Below are 12,144 nucleotides of genomic sequence, written 5' to 3'. Positions count from 1 at the left end.
CTCTTTTGCTTGGACCTTACCACCTGGGGCTGTATGCTTATAACCTAAAATAACATTTCCTCTGGGCCTACAGAGTCAAAGTCCCTGTGCTTACAGCTGAGCAAGCCTGCTTGCTCTATCATAACCTCCAAGCAACCACTGGAAGTGGCACATGGAATCTAAAAGAAAAAAAATCACCTGATGAAATTTATTTCAGGTTGTGTCAACCGGCTACCTTCCTGTGGTGCTTACTTACACCCAATCCCACTGGTTCCCTTGGCAACCAAGTTTACCACCGAGGTGCTTAATGCCACCTTGATATGACCCCAAACAAAAACAATCAAACAGCATTAATATAAAGATATATTCCATAAAAGAGTTTGGCAGTCAAAGAAAAGCGTCACACTTCCTAAAAACACAAGCATTCTTCTTCCCCTAGTCTACAGAGAAAATCGTAAAAAAACAACAAAACCAACATCATCAACAAACACCCACCAGTATACACCACGCTGGCATGTACACTTCGGCAAGTAAGTGAAGGTAGCGCTCCATCCCTGAACAAGGACAGAACTGGTAGAACAAGATCCAGAGAGGCATTAGAGTGTAGCCCAGCCAAAGCTGCACAGACATCCCAGCTTCCCCCGGGAAGTTATTCAGGACATCAGGCTTCATTTCCAAAAGCAAGCCCCCAATAAACCCTGACATGAAGGGTGGACACAATGACCACAGATATCCCTTTCAGGGGTTGGAGGGTCACCACGAAAGTCTTCAATGAAATATATGAGCCTCTATCCAGCTGCAGGCTGGGGTCCATGGCTCAGCTCAGGGGCTGGCTACAGGGCTTCTCTGTCCAAGGAGGGGCAAAAAAATGCCAGGCCGGCCAGCCGGCCCTTAGAATGAGGCCTGGAGAGGAGCCCTGGCCAGAGGTCTCCGGCTGGCCGTCTGTGGCTAGGGTTCCCTCGCTTAGCAGTAGAGCAGGGTCAGGATTCAAGTTCTGGGTAACAGTTTCAGTAGCACCAAGACCAGAAGACAGTGACGCCAAGTGGGGAGGGGAGTGACGGTATGCGTGTTGGGGGCACGTAGACGAAGGGGAAGTTATGTGAGTGTAGCTGGGTGAGGAGCGATGATGAGGAGAAGCTGATGGAGTTGGTTCGTGAGACACTCAGGGGACTGAAAGGGATGGCGTCAGTCCCAGACACCGCGTAAGGCTGCTGAGAGGAGAATGCCAGAGGAAATGAAGACGTGGTGTGAGGACATTCTTACCCCTATAAATAAACTATTTACACACTTTAGGAAAAGGAGAGCTGACGCTCAAGAGGAAAGCCATGCCCACCGCCACCCTCTCCACCCCCCGTGCCATCAGGGCATAATGCTGTTAGGCTGGAGCAGTTCCCGTCCTGGGGGGCTGGAGGGGACAGGGGACGAGGCACTCCCGTGGCCCCAGCCACGTGCTGGCTCAGGCTTACTTCACTTGGATGTGGCTGAGGATCCTGCCCACACCCCCGACGTGTGCAGACACCGCAGGCCCCGCTGGCACTCGGAGGTCCACAGAAGATGGGGCTGCCCCCGAGGCCAGCACCAACCACATGTGCGATGGAGGCCAGGGTGCAGCCACCAGAGCCGTCGGTCCCTCAGAGTCACCTCCCCCACTTAAAGACGGAGCCTCTGACTCCGGGCGGACCCCCGTGGGGGTGTCAGTCACAAGTCTGAGTGGGTGACAGGGGGCCCCTCGGTCTTCAACACCGGCAAGCAGAAACAGACGTCACGTCACGCGGATGCTGAAGGCGGGGTGCCGGCTCCGGCCAGGTGCTTCTGCTTCTCTCCCTGTGGATATGACGCTAATGGTGGTGAAGGGCTGCCGCCTCCACGGTGTGGCTCAGCTCTGCTTGCCTGCCTCCGGCTCCTCAGAAGTGGTGGCCTGCCTTCACCGCCTCAATGTCTGAGATCAGGGTCCTCGCCAGGAAGATGCCAAATATCTGGAAACAAAGGGCAGCAGAGGCAGCGGCCGTTAGCATAGGGGCCCAGAGGGCATGCTGGAGAGGGTACCCCACACTGCCCATCACCCCCACACCTGCCCGCAGAGGCTGAGGACAGAGAGCAGCAACCGGGCACACACCAACAGAGACCCACCCACAGTTAAGACAAAGGAGCCTGGGGTCTGCTTTGCCATGTCCCAAGAGCCTGGAAGGGGCAAACAGCAGCTCCGCAGAAGCACAAGGGACACTCTGGCCTGCTTGCAATATGACCCTGCATGTCCCAGACCGCAAACCACAACACGCTTTGTGCCCTGGGTGAAACTGGAAATGACAGGGTCACTGACTGGTTCTGATTCCCAAAATAACAAATCTTGAACATTTCCCGTAAACCTGGATTCTACAATAAATATGAGGTTGTCTCTGACCTGGGCTGTGCCGATGTCTGAAGCTACACTCTGACCTCAGTGACTGGGATTACCGGGTGGGAAGAATGATGTTTTTCTACCAAGAACAGACTAATGTGAACTCGGTGACCTGAGGAAATTGGCTTTTTCCCCAGTTTTAAGTTCTTGTTGTGATTGGTATTTGATGAGCCACTCCTTCTTAAGTCTGAGTTCTTGCCTGCTTTGCAAGCAAGTTTTTTTTTGTTTGTTTTCTTTTCCCGATGCTTCTGTCTCTCAGCCTTCCTCTGAGATCAACCAGCCACTGAGCAAAGGAGGGAAAAGGGCATGGACAGCTGGTGACCCTGAGTCCATGTCAGTGACCTTCCTTCCAGGAAAGGTCAGAGCTGTACATTTTCTAAACGGTGTGTTTTTCCAAAGAGCAGCAGCCTCGGTTGCTTCAGAAGTTGCTCACAAGGCTGCCGGCTTCTCCTCCAAGCCCTGGGTAGTACTGGAAAGCTCCTGGTTTCTCTGATTCACTGAATTCTTGACTTTCTCTAGCTAGTTCTTCTCCCGGCAGACACTAGCCAGCCTACTCACTCCCCGCCTGGGGCACCCCCAGCCACCAGCGTCTTTCCCCATGTGAAATCCGGCTCAAGGGGACAGGTGTGGTTACACGGCAGGAGAGGAAGCTACACAGGCGGTGAGGACAGACCTGCAGCAGTGAGATGGCGATGAAGACGCCAGCCACGATGTAGATGTTCCGCGGGAGCCAGCTCTCCAGCGCCTGGATGCAGCCTTTCGTGAAGATGGACTCGTCCCATTTGCTCTTCAGCTGCAGGGAGACACAACAGTGCCCTGAGCCTGTGACACGCAGGCTGTCCCCACCTTGGTTTTCTAGAGGGCTCCCACCAAGGGCAGGGCAAAGCTCGGTGGGGAAAGAGGGATCTGGGAGGAAGGCGCCGAGGACAGACGGACAGACAGAACTCTCCAGGAGAAGTACATCGACTGGCCTTGGCCTCTGCCCCTCCCTGGACAGTCTGCACTTTACAACCTGCCTCTCTTTCAGACCAGCGGTCATTCACAGCAACAGAGGCCATCAGAGCAAGGGCTGGGTGAGGCCTCACCTCTTCACATCTGAGCGGACACTCCTTGCAGCCTGAAAGTAAAGGCTCCCTCACTGTGATCTTTAACTTTTTCTGTGAGGGTCTCCACAGATTTCAAGATCAACACACTCCACAGCCCGTATCTGGAGAAAGGGGAGCAGGCTGGGAGGTGCAGGGGAAAGATGATGTGCCTCAAAGAGAGAAACTGGGAGAAGAGGGTTCAGGGTCTTCTGAGTCAGCAGAGGGAAGGGAAGGAGCTTCTCAGATCGTGTCCCCTAGCCCATGGGAGACTGGTTCCAGGAAGCAGAGCCTGCATAAGTGGTCACACGCTGGCCAGCTCTTTCTAATCCTGACCCCAAGTGGAGGCTCAGGAAGCACACAGGGATGGGCCACAGCCAGTCCCTATGTCCCCACCCACCTCCCCACACAGCAACCAGCTCCGGCCCCCCTCCCCTATCAGCATCACTCATGAAACGCTGACAGAACATTCATTTGTTAGCGGTGTTAGGGGCTGAATTATGTCCCCCTAAAATTTGTATGTTGAAGTCCCAACCCCCAAGACCTCAGAGTGTGTCTGTACTTGTAAAAAGAAGTAAATACATTAAAATGAGGTCACTGGAGTGGGCCCTAGTCCAGTATGACTGGGGTCCTCTAAGAAGAGGTTAGGACATAGAGAGGGAAGCCCATTGGAGGACATAGGGAAGAGAAGATCATCCGAGCCAAGGAGAGCGGCTTCAGAAGGGACCAACCCTGCTGGCACCTTGATCCCAGACTTTTAACCTCCAGAACTGTGAGAAAGTAAACCTCTGTTCCCACACAGCCCGAGCGCTTTGTTATGGCAGCCCTAGCAACTAATACAAATGGTGACAAAATTCATTCACTGGAGAGGCTGATGCTGACACAGGCCCACCCCTGTCAAGTCGAGCTCACTGCAGAGGGAGCTGAGCTTTCCCAAACAGGAGGGTCACATCCCCAGTGTCCACGGCCAATAGGAGGGGTGCCTGCAGGTTCCCCGAGATCCCTCTCTTTCAGACCAGCTGTCATTCACAGCAACAGAGGCCATCAGAGCAAGGGCTGGGTGAGGCCTCACCTCTTCACATCCGAACGGACACTCCCTGCAGCCTGAAGCCCTTAGAGGACTGAGCCCCACTCCTGCCCTGCTGCCACTGTCTCCACTCGGCAGCTGGACCAAGCCATACGCTCCTGCAGCTCCATCCTGGACCCGTAGATAACAGATACCTCCTAGGATTCCAAGGAGCCTCTTCTCAAACATATAGCCTTTGTTCTCCCAAACTTCCATCTGACCTCTTTCCACTCATGTAGCAACTGCTAGACTTGGGGATTGTGGTTCACAGAGTCTGAAATCACAGGCATCGTTGTTCTCGGGAGGATGTATGCATGAACACGTGTGTACTGGTTCCAAGCTTGCCTGGTTCCCAGCTTAGGCGGCACCTCTGGCTCCTTAAGTCTCCCCCGGCTTTCCCATCCAATTTGCACTTGTGCTAAATCAGGGAGTCAGACCCTGGGGAATAGACCTAAAGAATTTAAAATTCACATGCAACATGAGGGCTCTCACCTGAGTCCTGACGTCATAGCCACACTGTGTGTTCACAACTTTTTGCTGTTAGAAAAACAGAAAAAATTAGTCATTTTTGTACTCTCGAGAAACTGGTGGTAGAAAGCTCTAGAAAAGTCACAACCAAACACCAGCACCAACTCCCTTACAGCACATGCCCTTCCAGCATACCGCCAGCTAACCTTTCATGCTAGGACAGGGTCAGAAAACTTTTTGCATGAAGGACTAGACGGTAAATATTTCTGACCTGTCTATGCAGCTGCTTTTTCAACTCTGCTGTTGCAGTGTGAACACAGCCATTGGACAATATATAAATGAATGGGCATGGCTGTATTTCAATAAAACTTTATTTATAGACAATGAAATTTGAATCTTGCATGATTTTCACGTGTCACAAAATATTATTCTTTTGATTTATGTTCACTTAAAAATGGCTGAAACCACTCTTGGCTCACAGGTGATGCAAAAACAGCAGGCCGGCTGTGGCACGGGGGTTGCAGTCTGCCGATCCCTGTGCTAGAGGGGAAAACCTACCCTTGCTGAAGAATTCACAGTCACTGTGGAGCTGTCAGATGCTGGTCTGCAGCCTCTTCCCGGGCTGAGGAACCTGCCCAGAGCCTGTGGCCCAGCACCAAACAGTGTGGCCACACTGACGGTACACTGTGACTGTCCCCTCGGCTCAGACCCGCTTCAGGCAAACGTTCAGTGCTCCCTCAAGGGAACCCGAGGAAACTCCCTAGGCAGTCCAGTGGTTAGGATTTGTACCTTTCACTGCCAGGTCCCAGGTTCAATTCCTGGTTGGGGAACTAAGATCCCATAAGCCACGCAGTGTAACCAAAAGAAAAAAAAAAAAGGTCACCCAAGAGCTCAGTTTCTGGAACTCAAGGATGTTAGTCTGCAGACCAGAGAGGAAAACCAGTGAAGAAGAAAGAACAGTAAAAATTCTGCGTCACCCCAGATGGCAATGTACCCCATCCTCCCAGGCTTCTGAGCACTGGGCATTTTCTCCAGAGAAAGGGACACCTGGGTTCATTACATTCATAGCATCTTGCTCAGGCTCTCTGAATGAGAGCCCCTCCTGGCAGGGGAAACACTGCTTTTCTCCTGCTTCACCCAGCCCACTAGAGCCAGGGTGGGATGAGTGAAAACGTTCCTGGAATTTTTACATATAGGATTTCAGAGCTGCACGAGCCCCAGGCAAGTGGAAGGGGAGCCAGGTGCTCATTGCAGCGGCAGGAGAGAAGTGACCAGAGCCCTCAGGGAGGCAGGAGCGGCTCACTCCACTCCAGAGAGACTGTCCACAGGTGGGCCGGCTTACCGCGGGGTCGGGCACGCAGCAGGAGAAGGGCACCCCACATTTCTCGCGGCTGTAGCTGGCGCCGCTGCAGTTGAAGTAGACATTGAGGTCCCAGTCTTCAGGGCCATACGCCCCACAGCACTGGTTCTGCAATCACAAGGCCGGGGGCCATCAGAGCTCCAAGCACAGGGTGGGGTCTGTCTGAGGGGCGTGGGATTCGGTGTGCCTCTGTGTATCACGCAGAGAAATCAAGGCCCATCCCATGGACCTGCCACCACAGAGACGTGACCGAGGTGACCCTGGTGGTCCTAGAGAAGGGAACTGGGAACTGCGTCCAGGCCCTGTCTGGGCCCAACACCCCAGGCTGGCTCAGCAGCGCCCTGGTCTCAGCTCTACACCCTCCTCACCCTGGAACTTCCCCAACTGCCCCCATCCAGCCCAGAGCAGGCTTCTCGTTCTCCCCCCTACATGGTCCTCTATTACCCGGCAAGAGAACAGCTCCCGTGGTCGGTGTGCCTTCCCCCTCCAAGAAAAGGCCAAGCTGACCCCAGTCACCTTCTGTGTCTCTACAGAAAACAGCTGCTGAATGCCTGCTCCCAAGGAAAGAGTTACAACTGGGGTGAATGGTAACACAGTCGAAGCTTTGCCCCTGACCCAGGGTCTCCGTCCTCCCTTCCCACAACCACTCTCTATCTGGTGAAGCGGCAAAGAAAACCTCCCTTTGTCTAAAAACTCATAAAACCAAATGCACTGAGAGCAGCTTTGTGACATCAGCAGTGTCCCAACCAGATGTTGTTTTTGCACTTGTCCTCAGAGCTGACAGAGTGACAGCCCTAATTACAAGCCCACCACCAGGATTTCTGCTTTACTTTCATTTCTGAGGTAAAAGCCCGTCTTTCTCCCCCAACCATCCTCCAGGGTTCCAGGTGCTCTAACGAATACCCAATATTTCACCATAAGAAAGCTCCATCATTTACTGACTACCTCTGAAGAAAGGTTTTTTTTTTTTTTAAAAGAAAGGAAGGCAGTGGAGAAAACTACAGTGTCTTTAAGGCCAGTGCAGAGATCTGGATCCCTGATACCAGCAAGCCCCAGGCTATGTGGAATTGAGGAGCCTTGAATAGAAAAGGAAAAGGTGCAGCAGGCAGTGGTGTCAGGAGAGGGTGGGGTGCCGACTCCCACAGATGCATGCGGGTCTCTAACCAACAACACAGGATCTCTGATCACAGCAATGGGTTTTGCTGGGTCGATCCCAGGATACGTGAAACACGGGGCAAACAAGCTCTGGTTAATAAGGAGAACAGATCACAGTTATTTTTAATGCTCTCTATTTTCTTCTTGGCAACCCACTCCAGTACTCTTGCCTGGAGAATCCCATGGAGGGAGGAGCCTGGTGGGCTACAGTCCATGGGGTCGCAAAGAGTCAGACATGACTGAGCGACGAACTACTAGACTGCTACTACTATTTTCTTCTCAGAACCAAAAGGTTCCCTATAAAAAGTTTTTGAGGAAGCTAGGCTTTCTGGTCAGAGAAGGCAATGGCACCCCACTTCAGTACTCTTGCCTGGAAAATCCCATGGGCGGAGGAGCCTGGTGGGCTGCAGTCCATGGGGTCACTAAGAGTCGGACACGACTGAGCAACTTCACTTTCACTTTTCACTTTCATCCACTGGAGGAGGAAATGGCAACCCCTCCAGAGTTCTTGCCTGGATAATCCCAGGGACAGGGGAGCCTGGTAGGCTGCCGTCTCTGGGGTCGCACAGAGTCAGACACGACTGAAGTGACTTAACAGCAGCAGCAGCAGGCTTTCTGGTAGAGCAGAGATCAAACAACAGCCTTGCACAGGCCGGAGTGGTGGGAAGTGGGTTTCTCCCGGGGGAAGGGAGGCAAAGTATGGGGGACAGCTGTGGTCCCAGCCTCCAGGTGCAGCCACACACAACAGGGATGGAGGTCAGACGGAGAAAAGGTCACAGCCTGGGACTGCTGAGACTAACCTCCAGGGACATATTCCAGGGAGGTTACATTCCTGTCGGTCTGAAGAAGTTTGCTCCAGGCGGCTCTATCCTCTCCAACAGGAAGGGGAAAAGGTCCCGGGAAGGAAAGGGACAGGAATAGCCTCAGACAGGGAGTCATGTGCCTAGCTCTGCCCCTCATTGCCCACAGGGCCCAGGGGACTGTGGCTGTCTGCATGTTCAGGGCTGGAGAGGTCCCAAGCCCGAGGGAGTGGGGTGGCCACGAGTGAAGCTAGACTGCCTGCCTGAAGCACTTGGGGGACAGCACCCTGAGAGCAAGCCCGGCCCATCTGCACACAGGAGTGGACAAAGCTAATCTGTCCAGAGGCAGGGATGGCACAGCCCCAACCCCCCTGCTGAGGGCAGAGCTGAGGAGGGAGGGTCCCATGTTCCCCACCAGCCTGGGCCCCCAGCCGTGCACACAGGCTGAAGCCAGCAGAGCCAAGCTCTATCAAGGAGAAGGTGGGCGCGGTACTTACGGCTTTCTGAAGGGAGTCAATGAGGTTCTGCAGGTCAATGTCATCCCGGTAGGATCTGATGTTGCTCTCGAAGAACTCCCGGAACCGGTCCCTCACCCAGTCCTGGAACAGGAAGGCCAGCACGGCCACAGCCAGCTCCAGGAAAAAGATGAGCACGATGGTGCTGCAGAACTGCAGGGGGGACACGCAGGGAGTGGGTGTCACTGCACCTCAGCCTCCCAACCAGACCACACCCCCGTCTGACCCAGAACCTCTGCCTCCCACTAAGAGCACGGGCTTGGCAGCCAAGAGACCCACGCTGGAGCTGGGGAATCGCACGTGATGGGCTGGGTACCCTGGGCACCTCATCCCTGCTCACATCGCTGCACTATTGGTAAGTCAGACGAGCAAAAGGACAAGCAAGCTCCAAGACAATGGGCCAGCCATCTCCTATGAAGGAGCACCCCCTCCAACAAGGAACCCCCCCCCCCCCCCCGCCACAGGAATGAATGGCTATCCTGGCCCACCAGGCTGTCAGCTTCTTTAGCGTACAGACACTAGTGCCTCAGACACCCTATCTGACCTCTCTCCTCACACCTACAGCCATCGCACTTGCTAGAAACCTGTCACTCCTACTTTAGGGATAAGGAAACTGAGGTTCACTCAGGTCACATGCTTGAGACGCAGGACCTCTGAGTTCCCTGGCAGGGCTCTTGACAGCTCTGGAGTTGCTAATGTTATCAGTACCTACTCTGTGTGCATATGATAGTCAACTGCGTTAAAACGTCTGCAGGGCACAGGCTCCCCTGGGGCGGAGTTCTGTCAAGGCCACTGCAGCGACAGGTCCACACCCCTCCGTCAAGGCAGGGTTCCAGCCTGCAGAGCTCATGTTATCACAGCCACTAGCACTGGCCACACCGCACACTAAGCATCTATGCCACAGCCAGCAGTACCTCAAAATAAGACACACACACACACACATACAAACATACATACACGCAAGGCCCCCCAGAATGTAATCTCCATTCACAGAGAAGCAAGATAACCAAACAAAAAAGAAAAGCCAGGGGGGGGCGGGGGGGGACACATGTGTTTTGCTTTTTAAATTAAGCCCAGAAAAAAGTCTTGATCTAATAAATTCAACAAATAATATATTGCAAAACATGATTAGGTGTTTCCCCCACCAGGTGCTATTTAATTTTAGCTGAATGCATTTCAAAATAAATGTGTATCTAAATATAAAACTAACTCTTAGTAACTCAAAGTTCTGCCAGGAAATCAAGGATTCTGCACTGTACATCCAACACATTCATACCCCCTGGAGGAGGCAAAAGATTTCCCAATATTGACATCTTCTGATCTTAGCCAGGAAGGGCAAAGGTGATTAGCAAACAAACAACTGGAACTGCAGGGGTGAGAAAGAAGGTGAGGGAGGGGCAGGGGACTCTGCCTACTAGGAGCTGAAAACCGGAGGGGCTCAACTTCTCCCCCGCTGAGGGCCTACTTCATCTGATTGTCTCCTGAAACCTTTCCTTTTTCAGTGGGCAGCAGGGTACAGAGGGCTGCCTCCTCCCCTCACTGCCGGCTCCTGGGGCAGGCTTCTAAGAGTGGCTACCTCGCCCCACCCACTCCAGCAGGTAAGGGCTAAGCCTGTCCTACAGAGCCCACACCCCTGCCTCCCCACCACGCTTCCCCATACCCCTGTCCGGGCCACTCACAAAGTTGAGCAGGCAGATGTTCTCCCGCAGGGCCCCCACGCAGCCCGCGAAGCCCAGGGTGAACATCACCACGCCCACCATCAGCACCAGCACCACTGGGTCAACTCCATGCATCCGGGTCACTTTGGTGAGGTCGGATAGCACCCCCTGAAAGAGGCAGAGAAAGCAGGGTAACATCAGCCTTGAAGAGTCGAGGGTGCCCTGGGGGGACTGAGCTGCGACTTGAGGACAGGGAGCTGCCTTCCAGGGCTGTCTTCTCGTTAACTGCCAGGCCAGCGCATGGCCCCTGCCCAGCGGCCCTCTCAGAGGCCCAGCAGATCTTTGCCTCCCTCAGTTCCCAGTGGCCCTCCTGCTCCCAGACTCCATCTAGGCTGTCAGTTCCTCACAGGCAGACCCCATGCTTCTTTTGTAGCCTGTAGGATATTGATTCACCCTGTAGGGGTGAAAAGGGGCCCTAGGGGACCATGTGGTCAAGGCACCCAAAGGCCCTGGCCTCTGGTCATCTGGCGGCTGACTCTGCATTCAATTCATGGAGATCGCCATTATCTTGAGATGAAAACGGCTTCAATACAAACAAACAGGCTTGTGAACAGCACATGCACCAAGGACAGGTGAAGACAGCACTGCCCACTGACTTTTCATGCTGATGCAGATGTCCTGTATATATCCGCGCTGTTCAAAACGGCAGCCACCGGCCACACGTACGACTATTGGGCACTTTAAATGAGGCCTAGTGGAACTGAAGAAGTGAATTTTAATTTGTATTTCACTTTAGTTAATTTAGATATAATCAGCCACGTCTGGCTAATGGGAACCGGAACGCACAGAGCAAGCAGCTAGCTCTACAGGATCAACGGAGGAAGCAGTGAAGAACAGCCAGGCCAGACACCCAGCGGGACCCGAGCAGCCAGGGCAGCCAGGCCTAGGCTCTGGGCCCGACTGGCTGAGATGCTGCTGTTGCGTTCTGGTCACACGGTGGCGCTATGAGGCATGGTTTGCACCAGCTTCTCGGTCACTAGGGCAAAGGGACATTGCACTGCAAGCACTTAAAGGGGCCCAAACCTAAAGGTGGACCTTACCCAGTTCCCAAGGCCATGTCAGCAAAGCCCACAGACCTAAGCGCTCCTGCCTCCTTCTTCTGAAAGTAAAGAGAGGCCCCACTGCAGGAACAGAGGGCCCTGGGCCTTAGGCTTAAGAGAAAGCTTTAGCTCTCACCGTTTCCTGCCTGGTCTCTGCACCTCCCCAGTACCCACCGACTCACAGTGCAAACGGTGCACCAAAGGTCCACTCTGCTCACATTCGGTCTAGTCCCCTCCTTGGAGCTCCAAATGCCCCTTGTCCTTCTGGACAGTAAGAGCCTGCTTTCCTCTCCTCCCCTGTCCTCCATAGGCTGGGCAACGAGGCTCATGGGTGCTAAAGATGTGCCCCTGCACCACAGGGCACCCAGGGGGCACAACCCAGAGCCTAACTCCCTGACTCAGGGGTCCTGTCCACGGGCAAGAACGAGAGCTTCAGGAATCACCACAGCTGTGTTCAGGGACCTGCTGGCTCCAGAGGCACAGTCCATTCCAGAAGGTAGCCCCAGGCCTGCCCTGGACAGAGCTGTGGACACGCCCCGGGATGACTCGGGGCTTCTGGAAAC

The 12,144-nt window shown here is 53.9% G+C and overlaps 1 protein-coding gene across 3 annotated transcripts in view; it reads right to left on the bottom strand.

Moving 5' to 3' along the window:
- Nucleotides 1-324: 324 nt before the first annotated feature.
- Nucleotides 325-12,144, bottom strand: part of TSPAN14 (tetraspanin 14) — a 54,397-nt gene continuing 42,577 nt past the window's right edge. For all 3 annotated transcript variants that reach the window (XM_069572243.1, XM_069572244.1, XM_069572245.1), the window contains exons 4-9: nucleotides 10,503-10,649; nucleotides 8,806-8,976; nucleotides 6,336-6,461; nucleotides 5,018-5,062; nucleotides 3,051-3,170; nucleotides 325-1,955 (exon numbers count right to left, since the gene is read on the bottom strand). In XM_069572243.1, coding sequence (XP_069428344.1) covers nucleotides 1,884-1,955; nucleotides 3,051-3,170; nucleotides 5,018-5,062; nucleotides 6,336-6,461; nucleotides 8,806-8,976; nucleotides 10,503-10,649 — 681 coding nt within the window. In that variant the 3' untranslated portion in view covers nucleotides 325-1,883. The remainder of the gene's footprint in view (nucleotides 1,956-3,050; nucleotides 3,171-5,017; nucleotides 5,063-6,335; nucleotides 6,462-8,805; nucleotides 8,977-10,502; nucleotides 10,650-12,144) is intronic.

Source organism: Ovis canadensis, chromosome 25, assembly GCF_042477335.2.
Source record: "Ovis canadensis isolate MfBH-ARS-UI-01 breed Bighorn chromosome 25, ARS-UI_OviCan_v2, whole genome shotgun sequence".
Lineage (NCBI taxonomy): Eukaryota > Metazoa > Chordata > Mammalia > Artiodactyla > Bovidae > Ovis > Ovis canadensis.
This window is presented reverse-complemented; position numbering and strand designations above follow the sequence as displayed.